The sequence below is a fragment of the Balaenoptera ricei genome, chromosome 19 (genome assembly GCF_028023285.1).
Source record: "Balaenoptera ricei isolate mBalRic1 chromosome 19, mBalRic1.hap2, whole genome shotgun sequence".
NCBI classification, from domain to species: domain Eukaryota; kingdom Metazoa; phylum Chordata; class Mammalia; order Artiodactyla; family Balaenopteridae; genus Balaenoptera; species Balaenoptera ricei.
In genome coordinates, this window is record NC_082657.1 from 42,631,801 (window position 1) to 42,655,627 (window position 23,827).

Here is a 23,827-nt window from a genome sequence, read left to right on the forward strand (position 1 = left end):
TGCGTGATGTTTTAATATACGTATACGTTGTGTAATGATTACCGTAATCAAGCTAATTAACATAGCCAGTGCCTCACACAGCAACCACTTCCTGTGTGTGTGTGTGTGTGTGTGTGTGTGTGTGTGTGTGGTGAGAACACTTAAGATCTACTCTCTTTGCAAATTTCAAGTCTACAATACATTATTATTAACTATAGTTACCATGCTGACCAATATCTCCTCATTTTCCCCACTCCCTAGCCCCTGGCAACCAGTGTTCTACTCTCTGTTTCTATAAGTCAAACTTTTTTAGATTCCACATATGAGTGATATGCTATATTTGTCTTTCTGAGTCTGGCTTATTTCATTTAGCACAGTATCCTCCAAATTCACATATGTTATCACCAATGGCAGGATTTTCTTTTTTCAGGCTAAATAATAGTCTGTTTTATATATATAATATACACATATATATATATATATGTTTGTGTATATCTATATCTATATATCTATATATATCTATATATATATCTATATCTATCTATATATATATATATATATATATATATATATATATCTCACTATTTCTTAATCCATTCATCTGTCAACCAACATTTAGATTGTTTTCATATCTTGGCTATTGTGAATAATGCTGCATTGAACACGAGAGTGCAGATACCTGTTCAAGATGCAGCCATTATGGAAAGCTGTATAGAGATTCCTCAAAATGTAGATGGAGGCTGGATTTGTTCTGTGGGCTGTAGCTTATTAACCCCTGACCTAGACAGACACATCCCTGGCCCTCTTTGACTGTGCCAGGGACAACACAGTGTAAGCTGTCATTGTGATGTATGGTGAGAGCTGTGAGGTGGAAGCTGCATTTGATCCACCTTAGGGTGCCCTGGAAGAATCCCTAGAGGAGGTGACACCTAGGTGGAGATGGGAAAAATGAGTACCATGTAGCAAGTTGGAAAGGATGAGAGTGAGATCTCCAACCAGAAGGAAGAACACGCGAAGGTCAGGAATTAGAAGAGGACAGGAAGTAGCCCGTCTAGCTGCAACTGAGAGTCTGATGACAAGGGAGAGTAAGACAAAAAGCAGGAGAGACCAGCAGGACACAGCAGGAATTGGGGGGGAGGAGCTCGAAGAAGAGCCTTAAGCCAAGTAAGAGAATTGAGACTATTTTGGAGTAGGGGACAATGGGAAACAATTTGATCAATGATTTTTTTTTGTCATTGTTGCTGTTTAACTGAAGTATGATGTGATGTTTGGATGTGCATTTTAAAACACTCAGTCTGGCTACAGGATGACGGAAAGGTAGGTGGGAGATTGGGGGCAGGGGGACCATGAGGAGGCAGAGGAAGGAATCTAGGCAAGAAGGGAATTAGGGGAGTGGCCATGGAAAAACAAACACCTACTAGAACCCAGTCCAGGGCAGGTTTCAGCCAACTTTATATTTCTGCCCTATATGGGCATGCCTTGAATCTGTGACTCAAGCCTCCTTCTCAGCCTCTTTCTCATCACCCTCTCATCTTCATCGTCAGTCTCCTTGGTCATTAGCTCAGGTTGGGGAGCGAGGGAGACAGGGTTCTAAATGGCTTTTCTAGCTTTCTTGTCTAAGTCACAAAAGTATATTTGTGATAATAAAAGCATCCTAAATTTGAGGGGCACTTTGTTATCTCTTCAAAGTGCTCAGCAGTTAGATAGATAGACAAAGCTTGCCTTCTGAGCCTCCTGTTCACTGTCTGTGTCTCTTTGGTTAAGTCACTTTGCCGTGCAGAGCCCCAATTTCCTCTTAATTTAAGAGATAATAATTCCTAGAAAATAACATTGAGGGGATAAATTGGATTATATATCTGACACCCCTAGTACAGTAACTGGAGCATAGGAAGGTGTTCAATAAATTAGAATTACTGTTATTATTTCACAATCATTATTTATACTTCACCACAGTTCTCTGAGACAGGCAAAGCTAAGGTTTACATCACCTAGTATACATCGGGAAATCTGCTCCAGAAATTTTGGAGCTTGAACAAGTCTATCCAAAGAGTTGGTGCAGAGGTGGAGTAGAACTCATGTCTTCTAAGTCTTCATCTTGTTTACATTGAATGATATCTTGGACCCTTTTTGAGACTGAAGGACCTGGTTCCTATAGGGATTTCCTAAGACCTCTTGCCTCCGGAATTCCCCATCCAGGATTTAAAAATAAATCTCTCTGTACCTTATCGGGCTATTGGCAGCATCAGGGTCTTTGGCATGCACTCTCCCCACCACAGTGCCAGCAGCTGCATTTTCTTGGACTTCATGGATATAACTCGGGGCCAAGAACATGGGGGGCTCATCAGCATCTTCCACTGCAATCTTGACCGTCACGGTGTCTTTGAAAGGCCCGTTGCTGATGAACTTTGGGTCGATGTGCACGTTGGCTGCCTCTACCTTCAAGCTGTATGCTCTTTTGGTTTCAAAATCTACAGGCTGGCAAGAAAGAAGAGAAGATTGACAACCAATTCCTTGAAAGAATAATGGAAAAGAAAAACCTGATTGTTCTATAGGGCACCATGAATAGTTGTTCAAAGAGAGAAAATCAGTGTTTATTCAATATCCAATTACCTGAGCCATTTGGTTAGAAAATCAGACAAATCAATTGCTGAAACTTGGAATGTGCTTAATGGGTAATTCTAGGAGCATGACAGACACAGAAGGACCACATCATCGAAAGTGAACCACATTCTATGAACACACTAAGGCTGCCCAATTCAGTCACTAAAATCATTTAAGGAAAGGAATTAAGACATTACAAAAATAAATGTTATAGCCCATTCTGAAAAGTACTAAGAATCTTGGTGATAAAAATAGTCAATGAATTTCAGGCAAAGAAAAAAGCATGTCTTGTTAGATGACTGCTCCCCTCCACACATACACACTTCTGGCTTAATCATATTGATAGTCTCATTTTTAAAGTTTCTGACCATGTAGCATTTCTCAAAGTCTGGGACCCTTACCAGCAGTGGCCCATACACTGACTTAAGGTGGTTTATGGGTAATTTTGCGTGGGTGGGTTTTTTGAATGACATTATCCTAATTACTGATCCTATTATTCCTTTTCCAATTCTTCCATTCCCAAACACGTCAAGGACATCTCAGTATACTGCTAACTTTTAACATACCTGTTATGCTTCCTGATCTCCCTTTCAAGAGACTATGATATAACTCTCTAGCTAGAATGTAATGACATCGTTTTGTTTTGACTGCATTCATTTTTAGGTTACCTCCTACTTATGGCAAGTGATATAGTACAGTGTGAATACTTCCCTGTTGAAAGAATACATATATGTAAAAAAAGTCCATTTAAAGAAAAACAATTATAAACAATATAGATTTTACACAGACAGGAAAAAATATTAAGAAGCAGCATTTGAATGGCTGTCATTTTTAAGAAATTGATGGTAAGCACTCCCTAAATCTGAAGGAGACAAGGTTCTGTGAATCAATCAGTAAAGGGTGAAAAGTAAAATTATAGAAGAGAAACAAGCTTTCCTGCCTAGGAAACAGAACTTTCTAATTAGCACTCTGGATGATACTGAACTCCCACATGTTTGGAGTGTTGGGTCTTTTAAGGCTAGCATCTGCCTGCCATGTTGTCATCATCTGCCTGGTATTATTTTGAATGGGCATATAATCATAGGGCTTAGTCCTAACCTAATTCTCCAGCACTCTAAACTGAGGATGATTCCAGTTTCAGGAAGGTTAAACGCATTCAACACCCTTGACACTTTTTCCATCATTTTTCCACCCCCATCTCCCCAGAGTCAGAGAACACTCCCTTTTCCTGAAGCAAAATCTGTCACCAGCTGCTCCGACATTCCGGACTCAGCAGCATCTTTGTCCTTCACTGGGTTACTGAGCAGCAGAAAGAAATGATATTTATAGGCTGAAGGTATGAGACTGCTGCAATTCCTCAAAAATCTCTGCTATTATTCGACAAAATTAAAACATGAATATGATATTCTGAGACCAGGTAAGAAGAAATTTTCTGATCTCAGATAGCCTGTTGATTCTCCCAGAACAGAAAGTTTTGAACTTGGTTTAGACATATACCTAAGGACCCAGAGCATTGTTTCCACTGGAAAGCCTTGTTGTTGTTGAAGCCAGTATAGTCATGCTGCAGTTTGACTGATACTTTTTGAATCTCAAGCGAAGCTCCCCAGATCTTTGCAAGTGTTTGTCTGGGATGCCCTTTCCTAGTTTGGTGAGATTTTACTGTCTTCTGGTGCTCATCCCAGGCTTGTGAGGTCCTCCCCATCTCCCCCAGACAGATTTGTGTGGCCCCTTAGTTGCCCATCTGCAGTCCCTCATCCCCCACCCCAGCTAGGTGAGGAGCATCCCAAAGGACTCTACTGAGTCTTGTTGATCTTTGCTGATCTTTGCCTCTCCAGTGCCCAGTAATGACCGTACCAAGTGATCACATGTACCAATCATTGCGACTGAATGGGAAGCAGAGTTGATGGATGGACAACATTTAAGCATTTGCCTACAATTTATTCCCTGCCTCCTTCCAAAAGGGATTTAAAGTAGTTTCCCATGTGAACCTTTATATCCATGTTATGAGTAGTTGAAATAAAGCTAAATGAGGCAGCATACTACTTAAGCCATAAAAATCTCAATACCCCTGAGTTTACTAATCCCACCTCTAAAAATTCTCCCTGGGGGATTAATTCAACAGAAAACCCAAACAAACAATATTCAAAAATGCATGATGTTTAGATATCATAGAGGGCTTATATTTAATCATGGGAAACATACACACAAAACACCAAATCCAACTGTGAGATTTTATTAAGGAAATAATGGTCCATCAATAGGATGGGATGTTATGTAGTCATTAAAAATAATTATGTATATTATATAGCAGCATGTAAAATGTTTATGATGTGCCATTAAGTTAACAAATCAGATCACCCTATGACTGCAACTGTGTTAAATGTTACACATCCACATCTATATACATGTGGACAGAGAATATAAAGAAATAATCAGGCATAAAAGTGGCTTTATTAAAATTATTATTTTAAAAATATTTAAAATGCCTTCTAATGCTGCTCTCACACTGCTTTACAAGCAGTTTATTTGTTTGAAAGTAAATACCTCAGAAACTGTGCCGGGATCTCTCAGTGATAATTGGAGTCCCACTCGGTCAAAGGTGCTGCACGATTGGATTTTCCTCCCCAAGTCTACCAAGCCACCTACAAGTCTCATCTTTATTTTGCTAACCACACAGAGATTGTCTCAATATCCTGAAGGCAGCTTCTCTCTCTCATGCACCATTATAATCCTGACACCTACTGTGTCTGACACAGAGTACTCAAGAAATATTTATTGCTTTCTAAGCTATTCAATAAATGAATGACTCTAGCTCCTAAATAACTCTTGAATTCTTCACCTCTACCTCTTTTGCCTTCTTCAGGTCTTTGTAATTCCTCCCTTGAATTCCAACAAGATTTCTTCAACTGGTCCCACTGTATCCATCTCAAAACCCTCAAGACTGAACTTATTCAAGTTTCTTAACTGTGTCCTATTTCCCTCAACACCAGTCCTTCGTGAGCTCATTTTCTCTGACCTTCCTCTCCTTATCTATCTGGTAATTTCCTATTCATCTATGAAGGCTCAGCTCTAGAACTGCCCCCTGTAAGCAGTCATTCATGACCCATAGTCACAGATCTTATCATACTTTATCACAGTTGCTTCTCAGCTGGGGAGTGATTTTGCTGTACCTCACCCCAGGTATGTTAGGCAATGTCTAGAGCTATTTTTAGTATCACAACTGGTGGGGCTGGATGTGTGCTTACTGACATCTAGTGAGGAGAGGCCAGGAATGTTGCTAATCACCATACAATGCACAGCCCTGCCCCTACAGCAAAGAATTCTCTGTCCTGAAATGTTAATAGTGTCAAGGCTGGGAAAACCCCCTCTATGTTAATTGTCTTTTCGCTTTTAACTGTCCTGTTAAATTGTGATCTTCTTGTGACCAGGACTCTGTTTCTTCAGTTTTAGATGTCCAGCCTCTCACAAAGGGTGTGCCTGACAAATAATAATAACTCAATAACTCTTGGTAGAAAAAGGTTGAATGAATTAAGGAATGAGTGAAAAAACTATATTAAAAAATATTTTTAAAAGACAAAAATATTTTCACGGATCTCTCTATATGTTTTTATATTATTAAATCATATATATAATGATTTCTATAAGGATCCATCATTTTACTCTATTAAATTCACCTCTCAATATTTTTTTCCTGCTGGACAGTTGGAACATTGTGTTATAAGCTTAAGCAAACGTTCTTTTACAAATTAAAGAACATCTTACTCTGTTTTAAACCTAAACATCAGTGCTTTATAGAAGATTATTCCTTTGCCCGGAAGAAACACATTGAATTGGGGGAAAATGTGCAAATTAATCATATGCAGAGAGCTCATGTGCGATGTGTTAGTTCCATGGGGTGATTTACATGTTTCAGATTTTAGAGACACAGTGTGTGTTTATACCCTGAATACATTGAAAACAGGTGACAACCTAAGCATAACCAACTACCCAGTTACTTGAACAGCAAAGGATGGGAGGCAGGAATCGCTGATGTCACTGCTCATATGTCAGTGGCAAGCAGGAGGGATAGAAATGTTAATTAACAAAGCCAGTTGTCAGCTCTATGCTACACATAGTCACACAGCTACTTTTCCAGAGGAGAAACCAGAAGAAGTGATTACCCCAGCCCCTTGTGACTGGTGATTAGGCTTCTGTGGCTACACCATTCATCATCACTAATGTTGACTTTTCCAAGTATCCAGAGTTCACCCCGACTTCCATATTCTTTTATTGACAGTCACTTCTACTTTCTCTTTGTTTGGGTCCCCTCATATTTCCCCCAAACCCAACAATGCTTCCTTATGTTGTGAAAAGTCGGCTTCCTAGAACACCTCTCTCCTTGCTCTCCTTACTGAAAGGTTCCTCCCAGGCATCTCCCTCGGCCCCACCCTTGCCTCCTCTCCAGCTACTAGCCTCTTTATTGATTCTTCAAATTAATTTTTTTTATCAGTGTTCCAGGCCAATCTTTTCCATCACACCAAGGAGCTTAATATTCATGTTACAAAACCAAGTTGAAAATGAATACTTGATTAAAACCAAGGTAATTCCATCATCCAATTCAGATTTAATACTCCATATACTTTGATGATGGAGAAGTGTTGATTTCTCAAGTGGTAAATCAGGGGTAAAACCGTTTTAGAATATACTGTAACTGCTTCTTTACCTGAAAGTGAATCAAATCTGGCTCTCTTCTATAACCCCTTTCTGGTCCGTCTATTTGCAAAACGTCTAGAGGGGGAAGATGTTCTAGAATACACTAAGTTTGAATTCCATGTCTTTAAATTGCTAGCTGTGTGATTACAGCAGGGTCAAATTATTTAATCTGTCTGAGCCCCAGTCTCCTCACAATTAAACTGAGGTATCATTGCTGACTGGGATAATAACATCTACTTTATATGATTTTTATCATGTAAGATAAATGAATGCTTATAAGAGGCTCAGGCTTTGGCCAATATTTAGAATTGAGTAAATGTTAGATTTTTTTAAACAAAACAAGAACAAGCAATAATCTCATTTTTGTAGTGAATTAATCTCAGGGACACATTTTTAGCAACAATTTAGCTGACTATGAGGGAAGGCCCATTATTATTGCTTCTCAGGTTCAGTTTTGAGGGAAAATCAAGCAGAGGAGTTGTTTAAGTTTCATAGAAGGTCCAGCAATGTAATGGACCTTGGATGTTTGAGATAAGAAAAGTTCCAAAGAGCCTATATTAACAGACTCAGCTTGGCAGAGCTAAAGAGGGAACTTCTTGTATGCTCAGGGCTGTCTCTCCAAAATCTAGATTTATCTAGCTATCTTTCTTTCCATGGGGAAACTGTGCCAAGTCATATAAGAACTAACTAGCAATCTCAGGGCAGGTATTATCACTCCCCCTTTTTTTTCCCAGTTTATTGAGATAAAATTTACATACAACACTGTCTAAGTTTAAGGTGTATAGCATAAAAATTTGACTTTCATACATCAGGAAATTATTACCACAGTAAGTTTAGTGAACTGCCATCATCTCATATAGATACAAAAGAAAAAGAAAAGGAATTTCCTTTTGATGAGATCTCTAAGGATTCACTCTCTGAACAACTTTCATATATAACATACAGCAGTGTTAATTATATGAATCACAGTGTACATTGCATCCCTAGGACTTATTTATCTTATAGCTGGAAGTCTGTGCCTTTTGACCCCCTTCATCCAACTTCCCCTCCCCCTACCCCCCCGCTTCTGACAACCACACATCTGGTCTCTTTTTCCATGAGTCTATTTGTTTGCTTGTTTTTGAAGTATAATTGACCTACAATACCATCTTAGTTCCTGGTGCACAACATAGTGATTTGATATTTCTATATATTTCAAAATGTTAAGTCTAGTTGTCATCTGTCACCAGACCAAGATATTACATTATTATTGACTATACTCCCCAAATCATTCAAAAACTAACCATCAAACTCAGGCAGGCATCATCGGCCCCTTCTGCCAGCTTCCTCTGGAATACAGTTCTGTTATCTCCCCAAAGCTCAGAGCTCAACTGCAAAGTCAGGTCCAGCCCTCAGTCGTCCATATTCTCCTTTCTTTAGCCTTCAACTCCCTGTTTCCAGCAACGGTGCCTCGGCAAGGCAGGCCACACCACTGCCATATCTGATTCCTCACCCTAACTCACCTTTTTCAGTTTCACCACGCCCTCCTGTGTTTCATAGTCCGTTGTGATTTCAAACAATTCCATCCCATCTCCATCAACAATATTGTATGTGACTAAGCCATTTTCTCCAATGTCTGGGTCTTTAGCCTTCACTCGTCCCACTTCCTCCCCGGGGACAGCTGCTTCTGACACAGACATCTGGTATACGCCTAGAAGAAGAAGACATCTATTTTTATTTTCCCTTTTATTTGGCAGCTGTAAGACTTTAGATTTCATTGAATCTCAATAAATTTCTCAAAGGGTTTGACATTGAACTTTCTATTGATTGAAAACATGAAAGAAGTGAATGGATGGGAGGAAGATCCCACATGGCTTGCTTGTCAAAGAAATGTTTTCTGCAAAGGATGATGAAACAATATCAGGGTCCAGGGTGGTAGGGTGGGGTCACCTGTCACATGTGAGAAAGGAAAACAATGCCCAGTTACATTTCCCATCAGGAACTGATGGAGGGCCATGTATACCTTCACGCATTCAAAAAAATCAAAACTTCTTTTTACGTCTTTGGAATGGTCCATAAGTTAATTCTAAGGCTCACATATGGCACTGCCAGGTGCCCAGAAAAAGAACACCCTTCCCTGTTTAAAAGCCTTCCGTAGCTCCATATTTATTTTAAAATCAAATGCAAGTTGTATCCTTCATGGTCATGATCCTTCCAGCTGTATATCTGACTTTCTTCTTACTTTACCTCCTTCACCATTTGATTAACTGATACCTTATATGGAAAAGCTTCTCATAGTGTGACATTTCCATATAGATTTGTTTAATATGTATCAGGAACCTAATATATGCCAAGCACTGTCCTAGCCTTTGGTGACTCAGTAGTAAATGAAAGAGTCAAGATTCTTTCCTCATTCTAAAGAGAAAAAACCCCAAATGTATACATACGCTGATATCATTGCTAAGAAGGAGAAAAATAAAGTGCAGTGAGGGACAGAGGATAATGAAAGAGTGTAAGTGTGACTGTGTATAAATGTATGTTGTGTGTGAGTGTGTTTGTTCATGTGAGTGTGTGTGAATGTCCCCTGAAAGGACTGGGCCAGACAAATCATGTGAATACCTGGGGATAAAAATTATAAACAAAGCAAGCAGCAAATTGCAAAAACCCTGAAGTGGGAACACAGTGAATACATACAGAACAGCAAGACCACAAGTGTGATTGCAGCCTTCTGGTAAGGGTATATAGGGGGAGACTGGGGCCCAACTGTGCACAAAGGGCATTGCAGGAGATGGAAAAGACTTCAGGTTTTCTTTAAACTTGGTGGGAAGCCACTGAAAGGTTTTCAGTAGAGAAGTGAGATTTGAGATAATCTTTTTTTTTTTTAATAAGTATTTTAATTAATTAATTTATTTATTTATTTTAATTTTTTTTGTTTGTGTTGGGTCTTCGTTTCTGTGCGAGGGCTTTCTCTAGTTGTGGCAAGCGGGGGCCACTCTTCATCGCGGTGCGCGGGCCTCTCACTGTCGTGGCCTCTCTTGTTGCGGAGCACAGGCTCCAGCCGCGCAGGCTCAGTAATTGTGGCTCATGGGCCTAGTTGCTCCGCGGCATGTGGGATCTTCCCAGACCAGGGCTCGAACCCGTATCCCCTGCATTGGCAGGCAGATTCTCAACCACTGCGCCACCAGGGAAGCCCTTGAGATAATCTTATTTGCATTATCACAATTCAAAAATATTCTCTGCGAAACAACGTAGAGAAGCAAGGGTTGGAAACCTGGCCTCTACCACTTTCAAGCCAAGTGGTCTTAGGCAAGTTACTTAAGCTCTTTAAGCTTTAGCTTCCCCTTATGTGAATTTTATCAGTTCTAATACTCTGTCTACATTTATCTGTTGGGTTGGCCAGAAAGTTTGTTTGGGTTTTTCCATAACATCTTTTAGAAAAACCTGAATGAACTTTTTGGCCAACCCAATCTATTGTTTGGCTGTGAATACTTTCAGTTCAGATCCATATTTAACTTAAACACACCATGCCCTCCATGGTAAAGGACAAGTGGGAGGTGGGAGCCTCTGCAGATAATTACCAATTTACATGAAGATTTAGAAAAACCTACTCCCAGTTGATTTTCTCTAAGTCTTCGTCAAGTTCATAGCTGTAAAACTGGTATCTTCACAATAGTGACGTAACTTTACTCTATGATTGTATGTGAGCAGGGGCATTAATCACTACCTGCTAATAGTCCTGCATGGCCTTTTCCATCCAGCATACCAGCCAGCTTTAGAGTGGATAATGGAGATGCAGTTTCTTAGAGCACTCTGTGAGGCTTAAGCTTATTGGGGATGCTGAACCTTGTGGCTGACCGGGCAGGGCAGTCTTCATCTCTGCAGTGACTTTAGGAGAACTGGCTGTTGCCTTGCAATCCTCTATCTCAATGTCTCCCTTGCATAGATTGTTGTCTTTGGATTCCTTTGAGTGACCATGCATGGTGCCTTCCTGGGGCCATACTTGGTGGCCTTCCCTGTTCTCTCATTTATACAAAGTGCCATCTCTCTGGCAATAAACTCACAGTCTCTACCAGCTGCCCTCCTCGTCAATGAAGAAGACACTTTCATGGTGAACTCCCCGAGAACTAGCAGCAGCAGCATCACTACGATCACACTGTACCTCTGTCTATACTATAACGTACACATAACAGATCTGTGTACAAAATCTGGCTTTGCCGTATCCTTTGGGCAAGTTACTGCACCCTTCATGGAACTCAGTTTTATCTGTAAAATGGAGGCTCTCGTAGAGATCTGTAATAGTAGTAACTATTCACTAAAGGATGGTAGTCATTTTAATTATGATTATTAATAATGACCTTTCAAATCATTTTTTCTTTTGTTTCCTGCTGCAAGCCTATCAATTTTGTAGAAGGGCCATAATCCCCTAGATAATATTGATAATAATGGCTAACATTTGTTGACAACTTATGCCAGATAACATTGTGAGATTTTACACTAGCTCATTTAGTTCTAACGACATCCTGTTAATTGAGCCCTGTGGAAGATTGTATTTTGCAAAAATAGTCCAAACAGTATCTCCAAGCCCACATGCTTTTCTTTCAACGTGACTTTAACCGTCCTTCCCTTGAAAGGTGGCGTCGACAAGAACTCCACTTACATTTGGGCAGTCTTATGACTACAGTAGAAATGATGCTATGTGATTTCTGAAGCTAGGTCACAATAGGCAATACAGTTTCTGCTTGGTGTCCTTGGGGCTCTCCTCACTTTTAGAACCTATCCAAGCCACTCCTTTGAGGCTGATATGAAGGGGAACCAACAGCCAACATTAACTTGCCAGCCATGTGACTGAGCCGTCTTGGAAGTAGATCTTCCAGCCCCAAACTGTGCCAGTTGATGCTATGGAAACAGAAACAAGCTGCCTCCTTCAGGTTTTGCCCAAATTGCAGACTCATGACAAAAATAAACGATTATAATTGTTTTAAACCACAAGATTTGGGGCAGTTTGTTAGGTAGCAATAGATAACTGATTCAGGTACTATTACATATCCAGGTTAGAAATGAGAACACTGAGACAGAGGAAGGTTAATTAATTGCTACATCACACCATGAGCAGCTAGCAAAATGGATTTTCTGTTCCCAGGGCTGCAGAACATTTTATGTCTCCACTTTCTCCCACTACCTCTCCTCCACTTAAGTTTTTTGTTGTCTTGTTTTTTGCAAGAATGATATAAAGAGCCTCCATTTTTCTAGATTTCTTCTGGAAAGTTGAGTACAGCAGGAATGGGTCAGAGAAGAGTTGGCTGTGGCACCACTGGAAAGTGAAAGCCAAGCCCACCTACTTACTCTGTGGAAACTTTGGTGGGTTGTCGTTGACATCAGTCAGTGTGATCGTCACTTTGGTTGTCCCTGAGAGTCCGCCCATGTGTCCACCCATGTCCTTGGCCTGGATCACCACGTGGTACTCCTCCTTAGCTTCCCTGTCCATGTTGGGAAGGGCTGTTCTGATGATACCTGGACAGGTGAGCAGGGAACATCACAGATATTCATTGGCAACATTATAACAAAGAAGGTCTAGGCACAGGGGAAGCAAAGATGAATAGAACAGCACCTGCCCTCACAGAAGAGTCACTCCAACATGGTAATTATCATCACAAGTAGCCATACCTGGAGCATCATATAGATATATTTTCTAGCAAATTGTCATAATTATTAATATAGCATTAAAAGTTTATGTTTTATATGTTGTACTGTAAATGCAAGTAATACCTCATCCTTCTCAGGTGTGACACTTAAAGATCCTAAAGACTGATATATTTGAGGACACACTGCATGAACATCAGTAACATAAACCCGTGCTTTTGGACTGCCAGCAGAATCTTTTGACTATCTATGCCTGCATGCAATTCTTAGAAACATTTCTATGGTCCATATTAAGTTAAAGTAGAAGGTGATATATTAAAATGTTAATATTAATTTTTTTTAAGTGTATACCAAATGGGTTAAAAGTATATACAATGCTTATACAAACACTTACTGTCTACTATCTGCTATCACTGGAAACAATGATACGTTAATAATTGAATTCTACATCATCTCTGGATATTAGCACATTATTGGTGTGGAAACCATGCTCACTTAAATCTTTTGGGAACATATTCAAGCTTTCTCTGTCTCTAGATACGGTAACATTTATATTGGAAATATAAGAGAGTGCTGTGGAAGCTTTAAGCCCTTATCCTTTTCTGACCCTGACGTTTGTATGTTTCTCAGCAACATCCTTGAACTCACTGAGCCTCGTTTTTCTTGTCTGTTAAATAATTTGGTAGGTTCAAATTGGTGGTTCTTAACTATGAGTCCCTGAGACACGAAAGTTGCAACTGGAGTCCTTCCAGCAATTTTAACATCTCAAAAATGCATATAAAATCCCACATTTATCCTTGGTTAATCTGAAAATTAATTGGCAAAATTAACTGGTAAATGCCTTTGATGAAATGATAGCAAGTAGCCCCATAAATTGTGATCTGAAGCAAAGAGGCTACAAATAAATGATTACATAGGTAAGTGGAAATTATATTCAATAAGTGGGCAAAGTATCTGATTGGCAGGCTATGTATATACATATAAACATATATATTTGATAAATTTTAAGTATAATAATAAAAGCGGATTGTTTGTAAACATCTTTCAAACACATGGGGGTATGTTGTGGAAAAAAGAAATGAGTTTGGGGCGTAATATCGTGGACTAGCAGTTTCACAGGACTTTAGTGTTTATTCTGATAAAAGGATCCTAGGATCAAATTTGGTACAAATGGAGTGAAACATTTTGGCATGGGTTTTGGTTGTTTGTGTTTGTTCACTCTTTCGGTTTGCTATTTGTTTTCTGTACGGAATTTGCAGAGCCTCCTTCTTGGATGCTAACGCCCGCTGGGAATCTAAGCACAGTGGAGGAGGCTGGGGATATGCCTCCTCCCAGACACACGTGAGCATCAGTTCCCAGCCCCACCATCCCCAGCCCTGGCTTTGAAAGCTGCCAGTTTTCATACCAGTCTTCAAGTCCTGTGGTCTCTTAATTTGGATCCACAGTTGAATTTTATGATAAAACATATTTTAAGATAAATTCTTAAGTTTAAGTTGAATTTTAAGATATGGTTTTAAGAGAAAAGTTGCATCTAAGACTATATTTATTACTGTGACATGGTGCAATACAGACAGTATCTAATCCTCACAATAGTCTTGTTAGGTGGCCCTTTTTATATTTTAGAAACCTAAGACTCAAATAGGTTTTAGTGAGCAGGCCTGGACTCCTTATTCAAGTACAGTTCACTGGATGCTCCCCTTAGGCCAGGCACATGCACAGTGTCTGATCCTCACAATAGTCTTGTTAGGTGGCCCTTTTTATATTTTAGAAAACTAAGGCTCAAATAAGTTTTAGTGAGCAGGCCTGGACTCCTTATTCACAATGTGTCGCAAATCGCAATGCCATTCCACGGTACCTGTCTGTGCTTCTACTGAAAAGTAGGGCTGTCCTTCCAGGATACTGTACACTAACTTGGCACTGTTTCCATAGGTGGGGTCATCTGCGTCTGAAGCTGTCACCTGGATTACTGACGTTCCTTAAAAGTGAAATACAGTCATTAGCAACAGTCCCTCAGCTTTTCAAATTATATTCTAGTTTGCAAAGTTTTATCTTAAGATTAAAAACTGAGGAGAGCCCCAAAATTATTCAACATGCTTTCATTTTCCGGGATTGAGATGCAAAAATAACCTCCCTCCCTCCCTCTCTCCTTTCCTTTTGGTTTAATTCCCATAGCTTAAAAATGAACTTTCTATATTCATAGTGCATCCTGTTATACTTAGTAGTTAAAATAATAATATGAACATTATTGCAAAAACATTCTAAGACCCATGCAACTGGAATGTTCAGTATATCAAATAATTAAATAAAAATCTTCCCAAAGAGTATAATAAAGGATAATTAATGATGAATTGCTTTTCATGAAAGGACAGAGTGCAGTCTTCCATCTGTAGCAGAGCAATAAATACATCGTTTTATTGTTGCTTTGCATGTAATAAAATGGCTGCTAATACTACATTTTAATTAATTGATGGCTATAAATATTGTACAGAATGTTGTTCCCTACTGGCATGAAAATTGCATCTTCCCACCTCTAACAGGTCTGGTAGTCATATAACACAAACCACCAGTAGACATCTGGTGAGACCTAAGGCAAGCATTTGTGGGTCACAATGGAAGGAAACCAGGGAATTGAAGGAAGATAGGATTCTGTTTTTCCTAGAAAAAAAACCTCTGTTCCTTGATGGTCACAAGTATCTGAGGGCATGAAATGCTGGGCTTCAGAATGGGGCAGGGGAGATGCTCAAGGGAGAGAGCTGGTTATTATAGAATTCCTCTGTGCCAGGCATTGTTTGGGGCATGTTCCATGTATTCTGCCCCTCTGCTGGGTGTTTTTACATTCACTGTGCTTGTGAGGTACTTAGTATGACAGGTAGGAAGTTTTGCAACCTATTTTTCAGAGTGGGTTATTACCAGAGTCAGGAGTCTACCCAGCAAACAACCAAACCCAAGTTCTTTCCGAGACAGTTTCAGCAGAGGGGCCAGGTTCTATGTGAAAGGCAAGGGAGCACATTTACACAGCCTCTGACAACCCTTTAATTTACAAGGCTGTCAGTGATTTTCACATGGCATAAAAATAAATCTCACTTTTTTTTTCTGTAATTCATTATTTCGTACAAACAACTTTTTTCTGAGCTCTTCCCACATAACTAGGCACTATTCTAAGTAGTGGAGATTTATAAGGGAGTTAATAAGCTCTATTCTCTACCTTCATGGTAGAGCTAGGGAAAGTATTATTTTTTATGCTTAATTTGCTTCGAGGAATCCACTAAGTTCATTACAACTCTTTGTATTTTACATCTATGTTGTTTAACTCTCATTAGAGTTTACATTATCCTCATTGTATAGATAACGAAACAAAAACTGAGAAAGATGTAAGATGTTGTCTGGGTTGACCTGGCTGGTCAGAGGCACGGCCATGATTCCAACCCAGTACTGTCTGGCAGCAGACACTACTCTCATAGGCCACGATGCAAAGTCTGATGTTACTCCTTAAGCACCAAGCTGCCCCAAGAGGTGGGATCAATGAAAATTCCCCTCGAGCATCATGTTTGATAGCTGGCCTTTGTCCCCTGGCTCAGCTGCGGACAATGCTGTCCCCTATTTACTGATTTATTTGATGTCTGCTACTTCTCATTAAAGTCCCCAGGTGAATACTGAGAAACTAAAGAATTGGGCAGGGCAAAGGGAAGAGAAGAAGGCAGAAAAGGCTCAGCTGGGTTTTCATAAAGTATGAGAAGGGTTTGACTTTAGCTGGAGGAGAAGAAGGGGACAATTTTTTTTAGCATCAAAAGTTCTATATGCAGAATGGAAGGAGCTTAGAGTTGTAGAGTCACTTCTGTAGCTAACACTCTTGAGCAAACTGATTCCCAATCTTGGTGCTTAGTTTTCTCATCTGTAAAATGGCCCTGATGATCCTTACGTTCATGGGAACTTTATTTTATTATTATTTTTTAAATTTATTTATTTATTTTTGGTTGCATTGGGTCTTTGTTGCTGTGCACGGGCTTTCTCTAGTTGGCGGCGAGTGGGGGCTACTCTTCATTGTGGTGTGCGGGCTTCTCATTGCGGTGGCTTCTCTTGTTGTAGAGCACAGGCTCTAGGCGCACGGGCTTCAGTAGCTGTGGCACGTGGGCTCAGTAGTTGTGGCTCGCGGGCTCTAGAGCACAGGCTCAGTAGTTGTGGCGCACGGGCTTAGTTGCTCCACGGCATGTGGGATCTTCCCCGACCAGGGCTCGAACCCGTGTCCCCGACATTGGCAGGCAGAGTCTCAACCACTGCGCCACCAGGGAAGCCCTCATGGGAACTTTAAATCTCTGGTTCACATAACCATACTCACTCCCTGATTAGTACAGCTCTGATCACTGTGTGAAAAACAAATCCTTCTTAATATGAGGCATGCTTCTCAAAAGCCCACAACTACATGCATTCTATAAAGCCAAACAAAGGTTATTGCCAGGAGAAGGTAGCTAGTTGAATAAATCTTTCACAGAATTGTCCTCTAACAATGTGATGTGTCTTTATGCATGATAAAAGACATAGCTGCTTCTGAATTATTCTAACAGATGATGACACAGTGTCATGGTTAGGTGTATATTCTGGATTGACTTAATAGCTCAGATGACCTTGAATAAATTAATTAACCTGTTTCTAGCTTGGGTTTCCCATCTGCAAAATATGTCAAATAGGACCTGCCTCATTGCAAAGATGAGTCACTGCAAAGATTAAATGCAATACTGCATGTAAATCATTAATTAGCATGGTGCCTACATGGTACAAATATTGCCATTACTTATTGAACACCAACTAGCACTAGCGACCAGATGTATATTATTTCTAATCCTGCATGACTAGAAACTTTTATCCCCATTTTACAGAGGAGAAACTCAGGCTAAGAGAACAGATGCAACTGATTCCCAGTCACAAGGTTAATAAGCACCAGGGCCAGGATGACATGGATTTGATTACGTTTTTCCTACTCTTCCACACCTCCTCATATTTTGTAAGCTTAGAGTTTAAAACCTCAGGGCAATTTAAAATATTTGAAACTTCAGCTACGTATATGAAATTTTTTTGTTTGTTATTCTGCCATAGAAGATACAGCATACTTTCTACTTCCCGACTTGGGAGAATAGGCACCAGCCTGCCCACCCACAGAGACACCAGGCCTGCAGGTGGACTGGGTCCGCCCTCCCCTGCCCTTACGTACCCACGTTGGACCTCTCGGGCACGTTGGCGTGATAGGTCTCGTGTAAGAACTCGGGAGGGTTGTCATTAATGTCCTGGACCTTGACGATGAATTCTGATGGCGGCTCCAGGGGCCGGTTGGTGTCCCTGTCCACCGCCTGAGCCATCAGCGTGTACTGGGCTCTCTCCTCTCGGTCCAATGTCTTGGTAGCATGAATGTTCCCTGATTTGTCATCAATCACAAAAATGGTTCCGGCTCCTTCACCTGAGAGAATGTATTTAATGTTCCCATCACCAGAGTCAATATCGGAATGAAGCTAGGAAAAGAGAAATCAAGATTTGTAATTCCAGGACGGATGCACTGGGGAGGTAGAGACACACATGCTGTTGAGACAATACACTGTTTACACACACACACACACACACACACTGAGAGGGAGATGTTCTCACCCCATTTTACAAATGAAGAAATGTAATCTTAGAGAAGATAATTGTCTTGGCCAAGGTCACACAGCTGGGGAGCAGTGAAGCCAGGGTCCAAACATTTTTAAATTTTAAGATTCATGCTCTCCCTCCCCCTCTCCCATTACATATGCACACATACAAAGTATATATAATATACATTAGTTCAGTTATTTTGAAAGAAATATGCACATACTATAGAAAATAAAAAACACACATTTGTGCAATAAGTAAATCTTATAAGTTCTGATTCCCATTCCTTCTTTTTCCCTGCTCAGAGACAGCTCTTATGACCAGTTTCTTGTGAATCCTCTAAGACATATTCTATGCATATGCAAGAATATCTATACAGATACACGTGCTTTGGTTTATTTTTACACAATAAAGTGCATAGTGCACATACCACTCTTCACCTCTGCTTTCCTACCACAATAAATTCAGAGGACCCTTCCACACTGGTACATATAAATCGACCTCATCAATTGTATGGATGTTATTATAATTTCAGTCCTCTTCCAAAGGACACTAAGATTCCAAAGGACACCAGGCTTTTGTTACCTCAAACAATCCATTGATCAGACTTTCTGGAAGACCTGTTGTGTGGCGCAGGAAGTATGAGGAGCTGAGGATGGAAGCTGCCTGCACAAGCCCCCATTCCCATCATAAGCATGGGGTGGGTGGGGTGGGGTGATGCAGCTCTTAGACATAGAAAGACTGTATATCCTTGGGAATTTCCCCTCTGTTGACAAAGCCCAGAGAAATGATGGAACTTGCCTAAATCCACAGTTGGCAGGGCCAGGAGGTCATCCAGGTCTCCTAACTACCCACCTGTGCCTTCTGCCTTGACTCTGCTCTGTGTTTTGTAACATGGAACTCCCCCCCAAAGACCACATCCAATTTTCCTGTAGCAATAAACTCTTTATTGTACCTTGTTGTCCAACCTCAATTTCTGCAGCTATCATCTTGATGAGTTCCTCTGCCCTCATTTTACCCTTTGTGGGAAAAGATAAGCATTACTTTCACCATTCTTATAGGCTTCAAGAGTAGCCAAGTGGATAAAAAGGCCTTGGTTCTACCTACTACATAAGAAAACCTAGTATAAACTAAAAAGCTTTATTCAAATGACATTGAAATATAATAATGCTTACTACTTATAATTATTATCTTATTATTTATTATTATAATTCTGTTTTAATATTATTAATGCGATTTTAATTATTATTATTATGAAACCAAAACCTAGAAAGCTTGTCCAGAATCACAAAGCAGGATTGAACACATTGCTTTTAAAAATTTTTTGTATTGTTTCAATTTCCCCCAAAATATCTAACTGATTTACAGTGCCTCAGTGAAACACCAAATATTTCAGCTCAGGGGGATACCTGTAGGTACAAATTACATGTTGATTTTAGTCTATAGTGCTTCTCAGGAAAAGAAAAAAAGCATACTTTCCTTCAGAACTTGTTACTCATAACAAGCTATGTGCTGTCATGAAATTATGACTACACATTTCTTATGAATAAGGCAGTTTGCGAGTAATATACAAAGCGATTTGAATATATGCAGCTAAAAAGGATGACCCAAATTGCCCCAGTCTTCATACAAGTTTCCACAGTGAGGGCAGGATCCCTGCCCCCATTCCTCTGGCTCCCCACCTAACCCCCAATAATAGTTTATGTTCATTTGTTTTCCCTGCCTCAGACCTGGCAAAAGTCAGGGGCTCAGCCACGTGAATGCGCAACAAGGAAATCAATGCAACACTTACTTTAATGGGAGTGTTTAGACAAGGAATGTTTCTAGGGACCTTCATATATTACATATGAATTCGGCAAGACTCTTGGGAATTAAACAAATTTCATGATCAACCAAATAACTGAAAAAAATTTAAATATACTGCTCATTATTTTTATCTTGTTTTCAGAGTTCTAAGTTGGATATAAATTCCTTTTTTTCCCTCTCCAACAAAGATGATCCATACAACCAACAATGATATTTATTAGTTTCAGCACAAAAAGCAGTTTGGCAAACATTCAGTGCTATCAAGGGATCAGTTGCTGAGGTGGACACAGCCAGTTCCTAACTCCCAAGACTGATGGCATCCCCTCTGCAGAGCACAGCATGATGCAGACTGTGCTTCCTGCAGGAAATCCAGAAGTCCATGGTTTGCCAAATTCCACTTTTTGAGAGCATCTTAAATCACTCAAACTTGGATGTCATCAAATCAAAGGTTCTTAGGGAACAAGTCATCTAGTCTAGTCCTCCTATTCATGGGGAACTACAGATCAGCATTGTCTCAAAAGGAAGTTCCATAGTATCCGACCACTTTATTTCTTTTTACCCCCATCCAATCCGACATCAGGCTCATTTTCGTGTGTCTAGATTTTCCATCCTCTTCCATCTGCTGCCTTTTAGGAGGCATGACACCTGCTTGCTCCACAGAGATGCTGAAACGGCCCTCTAGGTCCTGTCTCTTCTGCACTCCCCACCCTAATACACACCCTGCTCCCCACTGAGAAAGTCCCCGTGGCAGATGTTCTATTTTCTAAGAACAGTTCACGCACAGCTCTCCACGTTGTTCAAGCCACACAGCTCCTGCTCTGGCTCAAGTCTCTTCTTCCTCTCTGGGCACACAGCCCATCTCCTTGATGGAAGGAATTCTATGTGCCAGTTGTTTCCCTGTGCTCCATTTCTCAAGGATACTTCTACTTTGGGTGTAATCTTTCCATTTTGGATATAAATGATGAAATTGCTCTAGTACATCTCTTCAAAAAGGCACTTTTCCATCCCTTAACAATAGTATTGAGACGCTAATATGAACCTCCTCCAAAGATGTCACTTCCATGAATATGGAATGCTCTTCTCAAGTTAAGCAGCAACTAAGATAACTTCATTGGAATCTATGAGGCTCAGAAATGAGCATCCCACAAATCTGCTCTTGTCCCTTTCCCCCTTCACAGGATAACTCTTACTCATCCTTCAGGTCACAAGTTGTTACCATTGTCTCCATGAAACTGCCCTTCATCCTTCCCAAACTTTACCATGTAGATTGAATTGCTAGTGAATTTCTTCATTATTCTGCTTCTTGTTTTAGTTTTTTAATTGCTTAGGTAAGTGTCTCTTTTCCACTAGTCCCTGAACTCTTTGAGACCAAGGACTATTTTACCCTAGTTTACCATTTGCCTCACTCTGTACCTTCCCATAGCAGGCTTTATGTTCTTATGTGTGTGAACACCTATCTCCTCGCAGTTCATGTCAGTGTCCTCTAAAAGATGGCTGTATGTTTTACCATAATTGATATAGCAGACAGTCAGTTTTTTTTTAATTAATTAATTTATTTATTTATTTTTGGCTGTGTTGGGTCTTCGTTTCTGTGCGAGGGCTTTCTCTAGTTGTGGCGAGTGGGGGCCACTCTTCATGGCGATGTGCGGGCCTCTCACTGTCGCAGCCTCTCATTGCGGAGCACAGGCTCCAGATGCACAGGCTCAGTAGTTGTGGCTCACAGGCCCAGTTGCTCCACGGCATGTGGGATCCTCCCAGACCAGGGCTCGAACCCGAGTCCCTTGCATTGGCAGGCAGATTCTCAACCACTGTGCCACCAGGGAAGCCCCAGACAGTCAGTTTTTCAAACATATTTTGTTTGTTTTTGTTTTTTAATTTTGGCTGTGCTGTGCGGCTTGCAGGATCTCAGTTCCCCGACCAGGGATTGAACCCGGGCCTCCTCAGTGCAAGTGCCGAATCCTAACCACTAGACTACCAGGGAGCTCCCTCAAATGTATTTTGAACTCTCTACCCTTGCACTTTTTGGAGGGGGTACACAGAGAATGCAGGATTTCTCAGTAGCACTAAGACTCTCAAGCCTTCTGAAATGGGTTTTGCCATCCCTAAGCCAAAGTGGATAAAATTCCACCCATTCTTATGACACATCCATTCATCTTGTCAAATATTCACAGAGGCGTCCCCAAAGCTGGACTTTGGTACAGGACCTGGGGATACAAAAATGACGCTGTTCCTGATGGAAAGTAGCTCAGGGTCCAGTGAGGGAGACAGATGAATACGTAGACACGTGTACTACAGGAAGGAAAGCTATGATGAAAAGAGTCCAGAGCATCATAAGAACACAAACGATGGCATCCAAGCTGGGGTTTGGATGTGGTAGGGGAAATGCCCCCAGTTGGAGAATGGTTAAATAAATAATCATCATTTCTATTCAGTAGACTACTGTGTAACCATTATGTATTATGTTTGAGGGCATAACATCAAGTGGAAAACTGAAGTGTTCTTAACAGGGATAAGTCTATGAACTAAAAAAAAAAAAAAAGGCTAGAAGGATGTATGAACAGTGATTTTGCAGTTTTTACTGATGGCCAGACCATTATTATTTTCCCTCCTATATTTTTGTTCTGACCATACCCTAGTACAGGGATGGTGGAGAGTGAGAAATAAATGTGGAGTGACAGCAGCCTTACCCTGCCCACGAGCACGGGGTCAGGCCCGGTGTACTCCTCTATCACGAAGAACTGGTTCCAGACCCAGCCTCTCTTGGAGCGCTGCAGCACCTGGCCCTCCTTGCCCTTCTCGTGGTGCCCGTGGAACGAGGGTCGCAGGTGGCTCCTACGCTCCGTGGCGAAGGCCTGGCTATGGCACAGCATGCCCAGGCACACCAGCGCGGCTTGTAAACAGTAGTTCTCCTTCATTTTTGGTTACGTGGTAGGCACAGGAGAACGCGGCTGTCACCCCTTCCAGCGACTGTGCTGCGGCCTGGCCAGTGGTGGCCTGCCACGCGTCACGCCGAGCTCTCTCGGACTGGAATGTTTCTCCTCGCTGAGCACATCACGTCAGGGCTGCCCACTTCCCCGGTCGGCCTCTGCAGGGAGATAGAAAGGTCAGACTAGTCGCAGGCTCCATCCCCACTTCATTTCAATTCCATTCTGTAAACACTGACACACTTTGGACCCTGTTAGGGCTTTGCTCCGGGTACCGAGGCTGCAGACGCCAGTGAGAAATAGTCCCTGCTCTCTGGCCGTTTACCACGCGGTGGGTAAGATAAACACATACACGAAGAAACCCCTCAAGGTCGATATGAGGATAAAACGTGTGCGCTGTGGAATCCAGCTGCCCAGGTCTGGGTGTCAGTTTTACCATTTTCTAGCTCTGGGTTTGGGGTAAGCCGACACTGAGCTCAGCTTGCTCATTTATGAAATGGGCTCGCGAATCTAACTCACTGCAAGATCTACACAGGGATACACGAGTAATACCCCTAAGTCTCTTAGCACAAGGCCTACTATACAGT

At 41.0% G+C, this 23,827-nt stretch overlaps 1 protein-coding gene across 2 annotated transcripts in view; it reads right to left on the bottom strand.

Moving 5' to 3' along the window:
* The window catches only part of CDH11 (cadherin 11), a 151,415-nt gene that overhangs the window by 31,067 nt on the left and 96,521 nt on the right, over positions 1 to 23,827 (bottom strand). For both annotated transcript variants that reach the window (XM_059903551.1, XM_059903552.1), the window contains 6 exons: positions 23,004 to 23,401; positions 18,098 to 18,392; positions 14,747 to 14,866; positions 12,595 to 12,762; positions 8,775 to 8,962; positions 2,201 to 2,454 (listed from right to left, as the gene is read on the bottom strand). In XM_059903551.1, the coding sequence (XP_059759534.1) occupies positions 2,201 to 2,454; positions 8,775 to 8,962; positions 12,595 to 12,762; positions 14,747 to 14,866; positions 18,098 to 18,392; positions 23,004 to 23,231 (1,253 nt within the window). In that variant the 5' untranslated portion in view covers positions 23,232 to 23,401. The remainder of the gene's footprint in view (positions 1 to 2,200; positions 2,455 to 8,774; positions 8,963 to 12,594; positions 12,763 to 14,746; positions 14,867 to 18,097; positions 18,393 to 23,003; positions 23,402 to 23,827) is intronic.